The 20,320-nt window shown below is 47.0% G+C and overlaps 1 protein-coding gene across 1 annotated transcript in view; it reads left to right on the forward strand.

The window, feature by feature from the left end:
• LOC115406858 (latent-transforming growth factor beta-binding protein 2-like) overlaps positions 1 to 20,320 on the forward strand; it is an 86,969-nt gene that overhangs the window by 5,529 nt on the left and 61,120 nt on the right. Inside the window, exon 3 of the mRNA XM_030117109.1 lies at positions 11,041 to 11,302. Within this exon, the coding sequence (XP_029972969.1) occupies positions 11,041 to 11,302 (262 nt within the window). The remainder of the gene's footprint in view (positions 1 to 11,040; positions 11,303 to 20,320) is intronic.

A 20,320-nucleotide genomic window follows, 5' to 3' on the forward strand; every position in this document is an offset into this window, starting at 1 on the left:
CTCCGACTGAAGAGCGTTGCTGGTTAGCACGCTGGGTTCCGTGATCCCAGATATGCTACACCGCCAGAAGTATTTGCTCGCCGCCCTTCGCCAGCATGTGAACTTGAGTGACGTCCCATTTGATATGCAGCTTCAGCCTCAGCTTCTGCGCCGTGGTTTATTCATGGCGGAGTCGCTGTTGTTTCCAGTCGTTTCCACTTTATTTTTGGGACTTCTGACAGTCGATTCCCCAGCTTGACTTATTGCACAGGTGACATCCTGTCTCTGCACCCTGCTGGAGTTCACGGAGCTCCTCGGAGCAACACATTCTTTGACAAACATTTGTAGAATCAGTCTGAATGCTGACACACTTGATTTCACACACCTGCGGCCATGGAAGAGATCAGAACTCCTTATTTCAATGATTTGGAGAGCTGACCTATTACCTTTGGCAAAACAGTACATCTATTGATTGGACATGTGAAAGAAAGCCATAATAAGACAAGAAAACCTCAGGTTTCAAGAGTCAAACCTTTGTTTCTTCACATGTCCACCGGTGCTTGGCTTCACTGTAAAGTTCTGTCAAATCAGAGATCGGTCACGGGGTCCACTTGCTTTCTGAGAGGCAATCTAGCGGGGCTCCGGGGAAAAATAATGGAAAACATTCCCTTACAGGAAGAGCAGAAGGATTTATAATACAAGCCGATCAGACAGGCGCATTATTGTTGTTTTCAGTCATTTCTTTTGACAAATGAAAGTGCCATGGAACTGCGCAGATGTTAGTAGCTCATTGGTAAATCATCTGATGGCTTCCATCTATTTAAAACACTTTGTAAACGTACAACAAAACCTCATTCATTGAACATGCCAGTAATTATAAGCCATGGGAATGCAGTACATCAGCCTAAACAGTAATTGCCAAAAAGGAAAAGCAGCATGTTTAGTACCAACAAATCTGTCCCCAGTGGCTTGTATTGGAAATCTCCAATGTTTACAAAATAGTAAGTTACTTAGCTGCGGATCAGGATGGAAGTCTGAAATGCTGGCGTGTTTAAGGACAAATACAGTAACCTTCAATTAGAAGTCTTATACATCAGCGTGGAATTACTGCTTTAAAGTTTTGGTTTACGACGTTTCTCAGAAAGAAAAACAATCGATGGAAGAAACTCCAGAGACGCCTGTTCGCAGAGAACAGAGGTAAATCAAATGTCTTTGCTTGTGTCTGTCAGTTTTTTGTTGCGTGTGGATAAAATTACGTACACACACAACTTTAAACCGCAACCTTACCCGTAACCGAGCCTCCTCATTGTCACGTGTTCCCTCGCGCTCTCGAGCTAAGTGCTTTAATTGTTGCTATAAACCGACATTACGGCACATTTCGGTCCCCATGAGGAACATCAGACCCCACAAGTGTGGCGTGAATTCACAAATGAGAAGCGCAAGACCACACACTGACACACGCACACACACACACTCTTAATCTGTGCTAAATGAACTATTTGGAGAGCTTGCCTGTTTTACTAGAAGCTTCAGGCCCATTATCTGCTCTGGGAGGCGATTCTGTGGCAAAACATCCTCACCTGAGCTCAGACACCATGAGACGCTGAGGTTTCTGTGGTTGACAGGTAATTTCATGTCAACATCTGCTATTTACTCTCACCCTTTCTCTTTTTTTCTGACGGACAATAGCAGAATCCTTCTTGTCAAGCTCTCCATCATTATATTTTCACATTACTTTATGTCAAACATCGTCCCATTGCTCACGGATTCCATGAATCCAAAATTTGATCCTGACAACGAGAGATTCACCAGTCTGGGGCATCGGGTTATAAGATCCCTAATACCACCCGCAGGTATGCTAGAGAGCCACCAACCTTAGTTTATTATGGATATATTACAATTTCTTGAATCAAACTAAAGATTTCTATTAAGTGTGAGAAAAAAAACGAAACAAAAGGGAAGGGCCTGAGCTCCAGAAGTGGACTTAAATGGCTTAAACTGCAGAATGAGCTTCATGTAGTGATTTCAGGCGCAGATTGGTACAACGTGTGGGGAAACACCAGATCCACGAGTCTGGACCAAGTCCTCCTCGAACAATCTGGTCCGCTTCTTTATTACTCCAACAGAGTGGAAAAACAAGCCAATCACTTTGTCGTCAAATATGCTGGTGAGCATGTGGAGACTTTGATGTGGGTCATTTACACATTTTTTTTTTTGGAAATGTCAAAAAAATAAATGTTTTCTGTGAGAAATTGTCTGTTTGGTATTAAGGGGAAATATGTGGGTCGGAACTCCCTGAAATATGAATCTCACCACGTTGGTGCATCACCGTGTTTTCCAAAGCGATGTGGCGCATATGTTACCGTGCTGCACGGTAAGAGCACGCCGCCCTCCGCCCACACCCGCAGATGGCTCCCGGTTCGAGCGCAGATGAAAGGTGCATCATTCACATGGAGGAATAGAGTTGTTTTCGGTCTCTTAAGCAGTTGGTGATTGACGGAGGGAGACGCGGTGGAGAGGAGTTTCTTTTTGATTGGCTTCCAGCTTTCTTTGGCCCGCTGCGCTGCTCTGAGCCGCTCCGCAGCTCCACAGAATCTCCTCATGCAGAAAGCTCTCTCGCCCCGCGCTCTCTTTCTCGCCGTCATGGTTTACCTTTGCCACGGAAAGGTAACGTTTCCGCTCTTTGAGGAGTGAAAATACAACATGTAGCACGCCTCCTTAATTCCATCTTCCACCCCCTCCCGCGGTGGTTGGAGCAGAGTTACAAACTCCTGTAAGCTCCACTCATTTGTCGCCGTTTTTAATATGCGTCATAACTCTGGCTAAACTTTAGCAAAATCGCCTGTTTTTCCCTCCGGACTGAAACGTATCTCGTGTATGAAATGCTCTTAGCGCTCGTCCACCATGTGCGAAGCAGCTGGTACGAAGGACGTACACATGTGAACGTTTCCTGACCTCCAGCGCGGTGCCCAGCAAATATGCAGGTTCACCACTCTGCAGCTAATAGATACAAGCCGTCTCACTTTGCTTTGTGTTAACCTCCCTGACACGGTGCAGTGATTTAAAGGTTATCAAACCAAAGTTTTTAGGCTCGAGAAACTTCACCTGCAATCAGCTGCTTCACTCCTGAAAGCTTGAATACTGTTTTTCACTGTGTAGGAGAGCGCACGGCAGATAAAGGTCAGAGTGGTGACGCAGCGCGCACCCTGACCCAGCCGCTCGCCTTCCTGTGGAAAGTCTGCACTTTGGCTGTTTTTATTTCAATCTACGTGATCCCACAGGAAGGAATCGGAGAGTTTATTTGTAAGCTTTTATGATGAGAAGGCATTTTATAGAGAACAATAGTTTAATCTGACCATCACTGTGCAACTGGAAGTGTTTACTGGGGAGGTTACTGCGCTTGAAAGGGAGGAATGTAAGATTTTCTGCTCAGTATCAGATATAATGGATGGTTGTGACTGATTGTGACTGCAATGTGCTTCATACCGGTGCATTTCAGAAAATAAGCATAAAACCATCTCACCATTATGAATCAGATCACTGAGTCAGACTGAGATCATATCAAGAATTATCTGATTTCAGTGTGATATAACGAGAAATAAAAGGAAAATAAATATCTTTTTATTATATACATACATCTGTAGAAGAAAGAAAAGAATAACTGAAGTGATTTAAGAAGTTTTGATGGTTTTCAATTTATTTGAGACGCTCGAGTCAAAGAAAAGACAGATTTATGAGGGAAAGTTGAAGGTTATTCAGGGCCTCAAACAGTACATTCCATCTGAGGAAACCGACTGGTGCACACACGTGTTACTTCCAGTCAGACGTCTTTGGTGATGCTGCCAGTAGGGTTTACTTCAGGATCGACGAGGCCTTTCTCTTCCAGCAAGCTGGACGTTTTTAAAAAGATATATATTTAGATCCCGTTTACATGATTTATCTATGTAGAGACACACGGTTTTTGATTTATCATCTCAGAAAAGTTTTGTGTTTGTATGGAAACGCTTCAAAAGCGATGTATTTTTACATGGAAACTTAAAGGTGCTGTAGGCAGGATTCAGCATCTCCGCAAGATGGCGATTTGAGTCATCTAAGATGGTGATTTGAAACCCAGCACAGCCAATCCGGTCCTGTTTTCTCTGAAATCACGCCCTTATGCAAGTTAAGCCCCTCCCACAGGAACGTGTGACGAATGCCCCTCTACCAATCACGGTTAGAGACTCAGGGGCTCTTCTGATTGGTCAAAGATACCTGGAGCTGTCGAGATTGCTTTTCAGCTCAGAACAGAGACAGATGGAAACGCTGCGCCCTCGCGGTAGTGCAATTATGCTACACTCCTAAAGGATTATCAATGGATACTCTAACATTTAATCCAAAGAAAACACAGAAAAATTAGCAGTGACTAGCAAAATCCTGCCTACAGCACCTTTAAGAAACACTGAAACTGATGCAGGAGCACATCAGGACACTAGTGGGTGCTGTTGCTTCTTTTTGTAATAAAACCACACATATGCATAGAGAACAGTACACTGTTTTAAAAAATGTGTTTTTTTTCATTGACTCCAAGCACCGTTGTCGTGTAAACGGACGCCGAAAACGTAATGAAAATTTTCCATTTTCACTTGAGAACAGGGACTTCGCCGAAATGTTTGACTTTCACTGATTACGTAAGAAGGTTCATGTTTGGCAAAAGCTGAGAGAGTGAGCAGCTCTCAAGCTGTTTTCATGTACGACGCAAGCAACAAACACTAAAGCCTTAATGATTCTAACTGTGCTATTAAGTGTATTTACAGTTTCTAGCTTGTTAGCGACATTACAGTAAAGGTTTACTTTATAAGGCGCCTACAATCATTCTGTTTAATATGTGTCGAGTCAAATTCCAAATAAACCCCCCCAAAGATCAAGTTTTGTTCACTTTATTTCCTCTTAGGCTTAAATCAAGTTGAGAACCCGTCCCGCTTCTTGGCGCTCGCTGTTTTACAAGAACAGGAGGAAGTTTTTAAGATGCTGGTGTTTCTGGTGACGTCAGCGAGCCGCGGAAACTACAGCAGCGCAGACAGCCGCAGATCCCTCCTCAGCTTTATACGTCGTGTGTGTGTGTGTGTGTGTGTGTGTGTGGATTTGTGGGGGTTGCACAGCTTACAGTTCGGGGACATGACACTCCTCTGGCCGCCTCGTGCAGAGTTATGGCCCATTAGACAGATCCTGTAATCAATACACACCCCGTGATTAACGCGGATGCCGGACGGCCCGCTCTCCGTCCGTGTCCTCAAACCAGCAGTGCTGCTTTCTCCGCTCCAGCTGCCGCGTCTGTTTGCGAGGGAGCGATTGGGTCCTGCTTCGGCCACATGGTTCAGTAATTGCTACCATAGTCAAAAAAGTGTGGCGCAAATGAGGGACTGTTTAGCGCTGGCACTTCCACATCTCTTTGTAGAAAGGACTGTTTTGTTTATTTGTACTTCTTTGTTCGGAATCCGTGGAGGAGGGAGAGGCGGAGAGGCTCTTAATCATGCAAAGATGGAAAATGTGTTTCACGCACTTTATTAACTCTGGTTTTCTTTACTGGAGTCTCTCCTAATGGAGGATTGTTTATCTGCTGCAGCAGAAGCAAGCCTGAGCTTGATTGACACTCGCAGAGCAGCATTAACGACTTGTGCCTTTCACACACACACACACACACACACACACACACACACACACACACACACTCCGCGGTGCTGTTGGGCTAGCGTGTCGCCCCCCGTATATCATGGCACCCTCCTGCTTTAAGAGCATATGGAAGCTGTTGGGCCGTGATCCCTCAGGAGGACGGGGTTTGTGGGGTTTCTGGTGAGCACCACGTCTCAGAGTATTCTTTACAAGTCGTAGGCGCCCCCCCAGATCCAGACCCCCCCCCCTTTACCCAGCATGTGGCCCATTAGGGGCTGAATGTGGGAGTCGGAGGGGGGCGTGGCCGAGGCACGATGCAGCGCAGCTAATAGTAATGTACACAATGTCATGGGTCAGATGTAGGTGAACAAAATCCCCCTGCGGAGTTGAGGTGGATTTTACGGAACAATCACTCGAACTACTGAACTGGACCGAAAAACACAGTCTGGGATCGAAGTGTGCATCTTGACAGCAGCGCCGGAATCGAGTGAAATATCATCTCTGTACGATTTACCAGAGAGCGAAAATTAAGGGTCTGGTTTTGATTAGACGGTAGAGAGTCTTGTTTCTGAACTTTCTAATGAAATCTTGCTCCGTTACAATAACAGGTTGTGGAGAGCGGAGCAGAAGTGGGTTAGTCTGAGGCGATCGGCCTCGCTCTGGCGGCGGTGTGGAAGTCACATGTTGCCAAGAGATTAAGACTCGCTGGAAATGACTATCATGGAGAAGCAATTGTATTAGCTGCTCAATAGACCAAGTCTTCGGCGGATAGTAGGTCAGGATGGGAGGAAGACGATTAACCTGAACACTTGACCTATTTCATGAGATCTGTCAGATCGAGTGGAGACGACTCTGAAGAGGCTCCTGCTGTCAGCGCAGGAGGTTCACCAGACCTCGGATTCAGCGGCGGGAGTTCCACACCGCTTCCTGGAGGTTTTTACAACTTTGATTTCAGGAGTGCGTAAGAAGAGCGATACCTTCCACATCCCGGTGGGGAAATTGTATCTGTCCAACTGGGAACTTCCCATTTTCCCAGTGGGAAGCTTCTGAGAGCTCCCGAGATGTTTGTTTCTGGTTGTCATGTCAACGCTCCCAACTGGGAAATGAGACTTTCCCAACTGGTAAAGTCCTGAGATCCCATCTGCATGAGCACCCCTACACCAAACATGCAGTTTTCTATAACGCATTGCTAAGACACAGACGATCCAGAGTAAGTACATTCATTTGAAAACTACATTTAAAAGTTTCGCTGTAATTTTCCAGCTTCCTGTGTTTCAGTCCCAGAGTTTGAAAGAGGCTTTAGTTGAGCCTTTTGTCATTTTCTGCTAAATTCTAATCTCCGGAGCTGCTCCCAGCCCCCAAATCTCATAATGGGGCATAATGCGCTCGGTCTGTTAGAAAGGACTTCCCAAGATTATTGTGATTATGCTTTCATTATCAATATTATTTTCGGAAAAGTCGGGTTACCTCTGGCACTGCTGACCTGGGTGAAGCGGGGAGACTTCTCGAGATGTTTGAACTATGTCAGATATTGGTTTCAAATTGCTCCTCGCTGAATGAAAGGACTGTAAAGATTTGATGGGTTGTATTACTTTCGGTCAGAGAGAGGCGAAGGTGAATCTCTGGTGGATTGTAATGGACTGGAATGGAGGAGCAGGTTGGAAACCAGAGTCCGGAGCGAGGGGTGGACGATAATGGCAGCACGCCTCACACACACACACACACACACACACACACACACACACACACGCACACAAATCTAAAGTTTTAACAGGTAACTGTAACCCGCTGCAGAGATTATGAGCTATGCTTACCTTAATAAAGCACCTGGGAATCCTTTAACCCATTAGGATCAGCTCCCAGCGGAGCGCAGCCAGGCGAGCTGAAGAAATGACATAATTCCTAAAGGTTCCTGAGGGGATACATGTTCCCTGATTTGTCGAAACGCATGTAGAGAAGACGTGGAATGATTCATGTTGATCATCCAGAAGCTCCTGCAAATCTCCATGGCTCAGAGGTATTATATTGCTTTAAATCTCTACGGGTTACACTGATGATGTGATCAGCTCGAAGACGTGTGTTTACAGCGGTAAAGTGTGTTACAGCCCCGGGCGGCGAGGTGCGCCGTAATGTACTTATGATTAAATCAGCAAAAAATCAGGATGGGGGGAGAAATAGATTGAATTAAGGATTCACCTGGAAAACAGTTCCAAGAAAAGTGACTGGTTGACTAAAAAAGAGAAATGCTCAGAAAACAGTCAAACCGATCACTTTCTAAACTGATTCAGTTTAAACGGACGATCCTCAACTTAAACACGAAGTGGAAGGCATTTTAATGAAGTCGCTGGAGCGTCGCTAACGTGTTGCTGATCAGCGTGTTATTGCAGAGCGTTTCCTCTTTTCAGATGACTGGACGTGGACACATTCTTCAAAAACTTGGCCAGTCTGCCTCGGCCGTAATTAAGGCTGGAGTGGCAACGCCAGGAATGTTTGCGATTTCTCCTCTTTTATTTCAGATGGATTATCATTTATCATTACTCTCGCTAAGTAATAATTGCCGCACATATTTGTGAAATGGATGGAATGTGAGGCAATTAGTTTTAATGATGTGCAAGTACAAGTCTGCGCGGCGGCAATTATTGTGACAATGTGTGTTCGGCACATTCTGCGCCGAGGCATGACCCAGAGACGACGCGGACCGGCCGTGACTCCGGGCGTCGCGGCGGCGCAGGGTTCAACGTGGGGCGTCGCTGAGTCACCGGCCTGGTGTCGGATCGGCAGATCTATCTCTCGGACCTGTTCCCTGACTGTTAGCATTAGCGTTAGCATTAGCATTCCCAAAGGTTTTCTCTCAATGGTTGTTTTAGGCCTTTCTTTTTGAGACTAATACTTGTTTGCTAGCTTTCAGTGATATCTCAGCTCTGATCGGAGCCTCTTGCTGGCCGGTTTTGGCCCACGAGCCTTATGTTTGACACCCCTGTAGAGAAACACTGGCTCCCTTCATTAAGAGCTATGTATTGTTTCTCAGCTGTTTTGTCGCTGTGTCTAAGAAATGACATAATAAAGCAGGTTTTCTTCCACCCCCTGCTGGTTCAGTCCCTCGTCTTGCTCTGTCCATGTTTAGAAATGTTCCTGGGAAAGACCCTGAACCCCAAATCCCCCCCAGCAGAGGTTGAGCACCTTGCGCAGCACGATTGCCATTGGTGTGTAAATATTTGAATGGGTGAATGTGGCCGATTATGTAAAACACACTGAGACAAGAGTCCACTTACCAAATTCCTGGAAGTTGCTCTTGGGCCGTGAGCAGAGTTCTGTCCTGCAGACTTGGCCTTTTCAAAAGTCATTGAGTCCTTGGCCTCCAGAATAACACGGTATTAGTCCGTGACCTGTTTTAGTGCTCCGCTTCGTCACTGAACTTGAGGCTGAACAGGCTCAGAACAGGACGCTGGCGCCCAGCCAGTCCGTACTTGAGCTAGATGATGTGTTAACTTCTCGCCATCTGTCCCATCATGGAAATTTCGGATCACAGACCAAACTGTGCAAATCGTCAACCGCATCTCCTTAAATATGTTCGCCTCATCAAAAAGAGGGTGTACGTTCCCCTCGGGGAAGTAGTGGCCTCAGATAGAATTTGTTTCACCATAATCCAGACGAGAGTGATGATTGTGTGAAATCCAAGCCTCTGTTTGTTAGTGTTTCTCATCCGAGCGCAGCCTGAAGATGTGTAATACGGCGCTTTGCAATTAAACACGATCTGAGAAAACCAGAATAAAAAAAAGTTTGCTTTTCTTTGTTGGAACAATAATAATAATGTGGAAATAAACACGGCGCCGTCACGTCACCAGAAACCCGCTTTCACTCGACGCCGAAAAGGAAGGCGTGAAGTGGCCTGAGCCGCGCTGCAAAAACAGGAAGCTCGCGGCAGGTAGTGGTGCCGCTCGCCGCCGGTGGGGTCCGACTGCGGCTGCCGGCGATCCGTCAGTGTCCACAGCATCTGTGTCAATAGCATTCCACAGCGCTGTTGACAGAGCGCCGCTGTTTGCGTTCGCCGCCGCGCACCAGCGGCCTGATTTAGTGTTTGAGGACGATGTCATAAATCCTGCGGTGCCGCCTACTACATACATTTGTGTCACACGAGTGCAGATTTGTTTACTTTGCATTGCGTGCCACGGCGTCTTTCGGTGCTAAGTATCTGGAGTGCGATGGGAGGACGGCGGAGTGACACACATTATTTTTCCATGACCACACAGTAACCTCTTGCGCTCTCCCGTTCGATAAATATTATGCACACATTCATCTTTTACATACTGTAAGCAGCTTGTCTTTTGGAATAACGGACGCCGCTTTGTGGACCATTTCTTAGCAGATATTAGCAGTTCGGCTGCAGTGCATGACCTCGTTTACCCCAAAAGACATTAGCACACTGTATTCAGTATGAAAACCAAACACAAATCCAGTGATTTGCACATCTTATAAACTCATATTTTATTCCCCGTGGAGAATAAACAAGGTTTTTGAAACATTTCACCATATCGAAGAAAATAATAGCTTATTTTGAATTTGATGACAGGAATTCTGTGGCGTCATCGAGGAGAAGACGGCTGTCCTGTTGTTTTCTGATGCAGGATGTTCATGGAGCTCTTTACCTGGACTCTTCCACCGTGGGGCCATGTAGCTGGGATGGATGTGGTTCAGCGTCACTGGTTCAGGAAGACGTTCACTGAAAGGGATTTCTCTAAACAACTCAATGTGCCTTCACTATTTCCTGGATTGTCAGTGACTTTCCAGCAGCCCTCGGTTTGCCCAACACACCAGCTTTTGAAATAATCTAGATTATCCAGCAAACGGGGTTCAGTGACGTCGTGTCAGTCTTTTATTGCCGCTGTTCCCGCTTCCATGTAACTCAAACTGAGCTAATATTTTTCATTAAATTGTAAAACTTCTACATCTGCTATGTGGTGTTTGTGATTTGCAGATCACAGCATTTCGTTCTTCTCATTTACCTTAGACACAGCGACGTTCTGACTTTTTTGAAACTGAGCTTGTAGCCGTGAACACACACACACACACACACACACACACTGGATAAGTAGCAAAAGTTATTTTTAGGGAATCTCTGAACACAAATGTTGCACAAACTAAGAAATTGGATAAGGATATAATGTATGTGATATTATAGGTTTAGACTAAACACGGCGGTTAAAGACTGGGGAGGAATTGAGCCTGACGGCCCTCCAGGCTGTCTGCTTGGTTTAAAAAAGGAGGAATGGTTAAGCAGTGAGACTAATGGCCCCTTGATTGAATCATTTTGAAGTGAGCGCCGTCATTTCTGCTTCTGCTCCTTCATCCGGGGGGGTCCAGCTTGAACATGACCTGCCGAGAACTTGATCTCCATCTGTGCTCTCTCCTCAGCGGACTGCCAGCCCCCCTGCCAGAACCGCGGCTCCTGCAGCCGGCCGCACACGTGCGTGTGCCGCTCCGGCTTCCAGGGGCCCCGCTGCGAGGAGGTGGCCCCCGAGCAGGTGTACATCCGCGACGGGGGCAGCCTGCGGCGCGTCCATCCCGGCTCCAACCCCTTCCAGAGAGACCAACCGCAGAGGAGGCCGGCGGAGCGGCATGCCGGCGACGCCACCCGGGCGCAGACCCCGCGACCTGCGACCACCAGGCAGCCTGCGTGAGTGCTCCCTCCTCGTCTGCTGGGCGGAACTAAAAAAAGTATCACTCAGTCCAAAAAAAAAAAGAAGATATTTGCCAATCACACCAGAAACAAGAACAATTTATATGTAATAACTGTTAACTTCATTTACAGATTTATGTTTGTATCACAAACCTTCATTTTTCTGCAGCCAGTCTGCATTAAATTGACGTAACTCTGGCTGTGTCTGTAGCAGCGTCCTGGCCGCTGTGCTCCGGTGCTTTTCCCGCTCAGGTCAGGGCTTTCAGGATAGTTTGCTGTTGGTAAACTGCTTGAATTTGCTTGTCAAACACATTTTGTTGCCCCTGCAAGCAGATCCACAGATGGTGGCCATTCCACAGTAAGGAACTGATTTAGCAGTTTTATTAGCTGAAGCGATGAGGCCTTCTTGCCCCCCAGCCCCCCCCCCTTTTGCACTCTTGTGCTGCTTTACTTTGCAGAACATTAAGAGGCATTTCACTCCAGTGTGTTGAGCATATGTAGGGCACTGTGTGTTTTTTTTTTTTTTTATGCATAAGAAGATGATTGTTTCAGCTTCAATTACCGTCACGCAGACACACTTCCAGAGAAGAAGCAATGACACGCTTTACTGTTAGAAATTATTTAAAGTCTCTCTTGAACAAACAGTAGTTTCTTATTAGCACGTTTAGCGCGAGTTGTGTTTATCGCCGTTATAAGTCGAACCAGATGTGACTGGGTTTTGTATGATTTATCTTTAATGCAGGCAAAGAAAAACAAATTCTGAGTAAATCAAGTTGGCATTTGCTTGAAAACGTTTTTGGTTTAAATCTGCAAAACGTAGGAAAATAGAGCGGGGCTTAGCAGACATGAGCATTAGCCCGAGCTGTTTGCAGTGAAAACAGAAGAGGGGGATTATATTTTCTCAAGACTTCGACTGCTTCATGTTGTGCTTTGATTTATTTGAATAACTGTGACTATAATGTATCCAGCTAATAATTGCTCAGACGAAGGCCTCTTCTGGTGCGTTCAGCAAATTCTCTAAAGGCCGCTAATCAGACAGCCGTAATAGTTTCTTGGCCGGGATACCTGACTGCTTTTCTTCCAATCTTGTTGGAAAATAACTTTATGGTTTGATTAATCACTTTACCGTGCCGAGAACCATAGTGTTGATCAAAGACGCTGAAAGGGAGTAATTGTTTCCGGGAATATTTTGATGGATGTTTATTGCTTACAGGTTGGGACTTATCTTGTCAAAATGGCGCTGGGTCTTTCTGGGCTCGGGCCCAGATCTCTTCACAGTCTGGGTCATCCGGGCGACTCCTCTGCACCCGGCTGAACTAAAACCTTGAGCTGACATTTCCAGCGCTCCTCTCTCCGGTGGTGAATGCACTGTGTCGCTTCTTTACGCTCCTGCCGGCGTTATAGAGTCACGCCGGCCACGTGTCTGTGGTAGCTCGGTGAAAATCGACTAAATGTTTTGGCAGATGATTCATAGAAGAGGTTTTATACATCCTCCTCCCCAAAACAATTATCTTAAGTCACAGTAAATCTCCTAATCAATACAAGCCCTCCGAACAGTTGCTGTGCATGTGTCCTCTTTGTTCCTGACTCACAGCGCAGGACATTTTTGCGTCCTGAGTCACTGATCTGGGATAAATAGCAGGAGAGCGGCCAGCAGGTTGAGCATTGTCAGGAGCAGACAGTGTCTCTGAATCATAACCACTCTTACTATGACTACTTTTACTGTTATGTCTCCGCTCCAGGCTGACTAACTGTTTTCAGGAGGTGATGTGAAGGTCAGGATCAGTCATTTCCCTCCAGTACATTTCCAGATTAATCCATCAGCTCTTCCTGGTGGAGGTGTAGCAGAGGTATCCACCCTCCCCCCCCGAGTATCACATCCCTTTTTCTTATAAATTGATCAAAACAATTCCGTTCATCATGAGACCGGATCCATAAAAACAACAACAACGAAACGCAGAGTGGCCAACTCTCACACCTCGATAGTAACTCTACACTCACAGCTGCACATACTTCAACTCATGTAAAGTAGTAGTTTTTGGATGCACACTGTGTGTTCTTCACGATAAAAGCTATTGCTAACAGCTGTCGGGATCTGCAGAGAATACAAAAAAGACAGCATGAAGATAAGTGTCTTTGCCCTAGGGTCTGGGATTTGAACCTGAGGTTCTCCACATTGTTTTGAACTGTGGCTTATTTCATGATTACAACTGGTTTTCTTTACATTTCCATTGAATCCAGTTACAAAATCAGTTTTTAAGTAAACCGAATAGCAGTTTGTAAATTGCGTTTTCAATGTCGCGTCAGCGGACGCCACTTCGGCAGCGCCTGCAGATGTCGAAGCGTGTGTTTCTGTCCGGTTGTGACGGGCCGCTGACGCCCAGGGTGGATCCTCACCCATTGTTAGCGGAGATTTGTTTGAGATTAAAGCAATAAAAAAGTGACGGATGGATTATCCCTGTCATGACTTCTTCCCAAAAGATTCCAAAGAGTAAGACACGCCGAGTAAATATTTACCGATCCCCCACCACTGTTCTGGTTGTGTCACCCTGCTTGTAATGGTTTGAGTGAAGAACTTCTTGATTTAAAGATGGATTTCATAACTGCGCCGACTTCTGCAGAGGCTTCCAGGAACGTATCTGATCACTTGTGTAATCCAAACGTTAGCGCTCGGCCTTGGTGAACCGCTGCAGATTTTCTGCATTCTCCTGGCCCGGAGCGATCATTTTCGGGGTGGAACCGTGTTCCCCCCCCCCGGGAGAAGATGTGGAAGCAAGTCTGGGTTTCATATATCACGCTGAGGTTCCGCTGCTTCCAGAGCCAGAAAAGCACGGGCAACGCGAGGTCGCGGACGGAGAGGCCGGTGCCAGGGCTCGGCGGAGGGAAGCGGGGAGGACGGATGCTCGGCGGCATCCAGCACCCAGCCCGTCTCCTTTCATTTATCCCAACCAGAGAAGGTGCGAGGTACGATATATGTCTTTCTTGGAGGGGACGGGGCTTGTTATGTCAGCAGCACCCTGTTACTAACCCGGCCTGTCAAGTGGCGCCAAGAACAAGAAATACTGCAGAGAGGGAATGAGGCAGGCCAGGAGGGGGAGAACAAAAAGAATGATAATAAGAAGAGAGCGAGAGAGAGAGGGAGAAGAAGGTAATCTGTTAAGATGAACACTGCGACGTGAAATACCGGCGTGTTAGCGGTATCCCTCGCACCCCGAGCTGCTGTCCGGTCTGGAAAGCCCGCGGCGTTGCACATGTCAGGCGGCGGCAGACGGGGAAAGTGTACCGTCTGCGGTCGAGGTTTGTCAGCAGCTTAGCGAAGATGATACTCTGCACGCTTTCAGCAGTCCGGCATCCGAAACCTGTGTGTGTGTGTGTGTGTGTTTGCTTTTCTTCCTTTTTTTTCGTCTTGATTAGGCTCAAAGAAACCGAAATAGATTTAGTGGTCTGGTTCCTCTGCTACACGGTGAGTGTTTGAACTATCGACTCACTCGCCAAATGCGGAGGATTTCGCCATCACCCTGCGTAGTTTCCAGTAAACAAATTGCTGTGTTAATACTGGACTATTTACTTCCTTTTGGCACAAAACGGGTTGGGGATGTTTGCAAACAGCTAAAAAGTTGTGCAATGTTCACCAGCAGTTTGTTGTTATATGGCCGATACTGCGGCGATCTGCTAGTTAATTCAATTTAGTTCAATTTCCGTATTATTTATGTAACACCAATTACAAGACAGCAGTGTCACGGCCCTTTGTGTTCATGTAAAGTATGGAGAGAAACCCAACAAAGGAGCGATTCTTTTCCCACTCAGAGGTGGGGATTTTTCTTCCTGGAACAGTTTGGGTTAAGGGGAGTCAAAACTCAGATTGCCAACGGTCTCCGTGCTATTTTATGGAGAAAGAAAGAAACAGAGGTGACATCTATTATGATTATCGAACCTCAAAGCTGCCATTTCATACCAAAATATAAGTCATACCAAACATGTTTCATTCTGTGCAGAGAGTCACGAAGGGCGTTTCTCTAGTAGCGGTCCAGGCTGCCTTCTTTGTCGTGTGAGTTTTCACGTGTGTTTTTATTAAGACTAACCCTTAAAGTGTGTTCATAATAAAAGGCCAATTATTGCCTTATTATTCAATCATTTAGTGTAAATTTGATCTGCGGACTGTTTATGTTTATCGGTCAGCTGTACAGATGTTGGACCACTGCATGCGCCAGCAGTGCAGTTTGGGTTGTGCTTTAATGTGTAAATGTGTGTGTGTGTGTGTGTGTGTGTGTGTGTTAACGTCTGAATGATCTCAGAGCTGCTGTGCTGATGATTCCCTCCGAGGCTTTTTCGACTGATCCCTGCACATTTACGGGTTTGAATCATGCGGTGAATGAGAATCAAGTGAGAAGACTTTTATCTCTCTCGACACAACTCACACACACTCCGGAGGTTTTTGGCATTCAGACGTGTCTCTTTATTGAGTTTGGAACCAATTTTATCCAAAATTCGTTGTGTGTTCAATCAAACAAATCCTCTTTCTGAAGTTATCTTGGCCACATGAAGGCAGCAACAAATCCGTCTGTCTATGAATGTGCATTTCCCAGTTGATATTCTGAATGAGTGAGTGTGTGCAATGCAGCTGAGAGTGTATAACGTAATGCAAAAAAGCGAAGAAAGACAAGTCGGACACGTTTTTGAGGAAGGGATTCCATATATCTGAGCATTATTGCAAGTCAGTCTGGAAAAAAAACTTGAAAAAAGAAAAAAATATATGATTTTGTGCCATTAATAGTGTGCAGTTCAGTAAATATTGAACCATGACCTCTGGCTTCCACCCCAAAACGTCACAACCCGACGATCCACTGCGGAGGTTTAAATAGTCACATCCGACATTCAGCCGGAAAACAAATACGGTTTTGACCCGTGCAGTGGAACAAATGTGTTTCGCCGCAATGCTCGGCGGCGCTGGAGGGCTCGTCCCTCACCCGTCCGTCAGCCCCCGGTGTGAAGGTCAGGGCCGGAGCTGGATTCTCCTCGCTAAGCCGCGGCTCTGATAAGGCGTAGAGGACGTATTCAGCCCGGCTGCTTACGGCAGGAAACGGAGCGGGGAAGGGCAGGATGTGCGCGCGAATACCCAGGTCACCCCGCTAAAGGTCGTCTCTCTCCGCGGCCTCTGACAGAATCAGACTTCAGGACGTCGGCAGAAAGCACCTAAATGTAGAACACAAAGTCTTTAAATGAAGTTTATACCACAGTCTAAACTTTTATCTTGTGATTTTGTTACAGTTTAATATTGAAAGTGTAATTAAAAACATGCTGAATGCACCAAAATTGATCTAAATGAGATGTGACTGGATTTAATGACGAGAGATGAACACATAATATGATACGATGTGTTACAGGAAAAAGCCGCTGCGGAGGATAAACGACATTATCTGGTGTAACTAAACGTGTTTTATGACTGTGGGCGCACCGGTGCGCCGGCGGATTTGTCCTGGCAGCGACGGCGGCGTTACTGGACGCATCATGTGGTGTTTTTTAAAGAACACACGTTCTGTCATTACTGAAGTCTGCTCTCAGCTGCGTTCAATCAGCTGTATTTGGCCAGGACTCGCTTCCAATCACATCACCGAGACGCGGTTTCATGCAGTGAGGTAACCGCTTTTTAAAACACTGGTGTCCGTACGGGCGGCGGCGAGCAGGCACGCCTCACGGATTCTGGCCTTTCTGTGTGGAGTTTGCATGTTCCTCTTCTGTATGTTGGAAACAGATCCGAGATGAATTTTAAGGTAAAAAAAGCTGGGAGAAGATATTTTAATAAAAAAGCAAACTTGCAAATTCAGAACTGAAACGACAACAACATGAAAATGAAGGAACACAGAACATAAAAGCAGGTCAAAGCACAAAACCAAGAACATCAGTATGATATGAAAGTATTAAAAGTTAATGAATACATTTGAGAAGAAAAATAAAAGAACTAGCTGGAGGATAAAACTGTTACTTATTTCATTAAATCGCGTATTTGTTGCTGATAAAATGAAATGATAAAGTGAGCCTGAGTGTAAGCCGTGCCCTACTTCTGTCCATTATCGGCCGGGATCGGCTCCCGCAGACCCCGCGTCGGATAAAGTGGTACAGAAGACAGAGAGCTGAGGCATTACAATAAATATTAGACCAGAGAAAGTCGGCCTGGGTGTAATCCTGCTGTATTTCAATGTACTTGGTCCTACTTACAAAAGTCCTTTTTCAAAGCCCAGTTTACTTTAGGCTTGATCCCAGATTTGGTTGCACCCAGTTACTTTGTACCAGATGTGGAAGAAAAATAAAAACACCCAGTGAGACGGTCACATTTACGACTCTCGCTGCATTAGCCGTGGCGCTGTGGGCCGCGGCGTTTTCCCGGTGACTAATCGGGCCGGTGGTTCTGCGGCTTGTTGACTCAAGGCTTTGCGCGCGGCCGCACAGCCGGTTCTCAGAGGAAGCTGCGGTCGTTGTGGGAGTTCTCCATGTTGGTCGTGGACTCGCCGGCCGCTTTCACTCCCACTCCGGACAAACCGTTCGGCACCTGTACAGGATGGAGCGTAGAAGTGGAGCTTTAAGCTGAAACATGTAGAAATTCACTCAGCATGGAGCTGATAGTCCTGAGGTTGAGCCTGGGAAAGTTTTCAGACGGTACCACCTGGCAGCCTGTCCTGCTGCTCAGAGAGAACTTGTCCAAAATCATCCTCTTCTTTCCATTTTTCGCCCGCTGCCAAAAACACGAGGCCAGAGAGTGAAGGTCCGGGTGGTTCCCACAGGTCGCTCTATCTCTGCTGAACCAGGCGTACGGCTGACTCCGGGCCTGTGATTGGTATCTCCGCGTGGGGAAACCGGGTCGCTTTAACCGGCTTTCTGCTTGCTAATGCTACAAACTTGACCTCTGCCCGGGGCGCCCCGGTTCCCGGTGAGCGCTTTCATGGGACGGGGCTTTCCGGAGCCGGGCTCCACATCCGCCGCCGTGGTTTCTGAGCACCTCCGCCGCCTGCTGCATGGCAGAGATCAGCCTCCCTCCCTGTCCTCAGGCCAACCTTCCACCGACATGCTGGACTTTGCGTTTATGTGTGTCGAAAACACTCTGTACAGTTTTTTTTTGGATGCGATGGACGCGAACAGACAACAACGAGGCGAGCGAGCCAGGGAGAGTCGGCGTGCTTCTCCCCGCGAACGCCGAGCCAAGCGAGTCTCACGAGTGTTTGGCTTCCTGCTCGGCCGCGGGGGAACAAAGCACAATGGAGAACCGGGCTCCCGGCATGGGACAGATATGTCTTCTTCCCCCCTCCCCTCCGTCCCCCGTCCCAAACACGCCGTCCGTGCCGCCGTGCCAGAGGACTCCTCGTCCCAAGCCAAGTCCCGCTCCTCACAGCGTTCCGGTGCAGATGCAGCTGTCGGGGGGACGGACGCCGTCCGGCCGCTGGGAGGAAGCGGGGCGCCTATCCTAGAATGCACTCCGGCTCCGACGCCGCGGCAGATGGAGGCGGCATCAATCAGGCGCCGTTGAGAGCACGAATTAGAGTGCGGGAAAAGTTAATCCATTCATGTGTCAGGACGGAGGACCGGACTGGAGCCGCAGCTGCAGCTCCGCGGCGGACCGGATCGTCTTCCAGCGTCATGCTTCAACCTTCACTGTCCATATCTCTGTGTGTTGGAGTGTCCTTGAGCAAGACACGGACCCTCAGACTGGACCTCATTGTACGTGAAAGGGTGAAGCAGTGAAAACGTGCTGTAGAAGTCAAGTTCATTTGGCGTTTACGTCCAAACCGGGGTGAAAAGTCAGATGAAGCAGGTTTAAATCTGAAGCTGCTGCTGTTTGAACCATCATGGAAGTGATTCTACAAACTTTCTGCTTCACATCATTTTCATAACAGACTCTTGAAGCTTCTGCCATTCTGGCTGTCCCTGTTGGGGCACGGCCGACGTTAACCTGAATTCTCAGTTATTGTGACGAACTCCAGGCCTGAAGCGAGCTTCAGTTTGCTCATATAAAAACTTTCTGCCAATGTCTGCATGTTAGAGGTGGAGCTGCTTCTTTAAACCTTTATTAGGTGCTCGCTGAACGCTTTTTATCGTGACTCATGAAACAAAAGTACAAACAAACACACACTGTATGTCACACATAAGACACACAGACTCCAAAGGGCTTCATCACATGTTTGGAAGATCATGAAATAAAAGCTGAAGTTGCCAAATATGCCGATTTGAGTAAAGAATCAATGCAAAAACTGCATCCTTCGCACAGGACAGTTTTCATTTTTAAACATTTACTTTTTATTCAAACTGTTTTCCCAGTCCAGCCTGTATGTGGCCACTGAAATGAAACGTGTTTGACGCCCGTGCGTCAGTGCTGATTGTTACAATAACACAACTTTGTGCACACTATTGGCACGTCCACACGGAGACAGTCCACTTACAGCTCCTACAGGAGGTTTAGTCCACTTCTGCTTTAGAGCAGTAACTTCATTCCAGCACAGTGTTTCAGTAACTTGCTCAACATCCGACGCAGATGAATTTAGTCTTTCACATCTGATAGTCAAGCCCGGACTTTGTGTTGGCATCTGTCGCGTCTCCACTCCCCCTGCGCTCCCCGTGAACCGAAACTTTTATGGCTTTTCAAACTAGTCTTGAAGCCGCGCTTCAAAAAAAAAGATTTCCTCGCTCACCTCTCTCTCTTTTGGAAAGCGTTTTGGGCTTGTTGTCAGAGCCGGCCGACACATGACACTGACCAGCGCCGAGGCATAACCTCAGTCAGCACTTTGTAATGGCTCTTCCTGCTGACCTGTCTCGCAGCGTTTGACTGAGCGGAGGATCAGAGCGGCTGCAGTAAACGGCAGAATATTGAATGGCTGCTCAGGCTCCCGGACCGCAGCGACCGCACTACATTGCTTCCATCTCGACTCCGGGCTCTCTTATAGCTCCAAAACCTCCGCTTGTATAAATGCGGAGGTGAAAACAGACATACTGGCACTGCTGCCGCCCCCCTGGAGGTAAAAAAAAAAA

The sequence above is a fragment of the Salarias fasciatus genome, chromosome 19, assembly GCF_902148845.1.
Source record: "Salarias fasciatus chromosome 19, fSalaFa1.1, whole genome shotgun sequence".
Classification (NCBI taxonomy): domain Eukaryota; kingdom Metazoa; phylum Chordata; class Actinopteri; order Blenniiformes; family Blenniidae; genus Salarias; species Salarias fasciatus.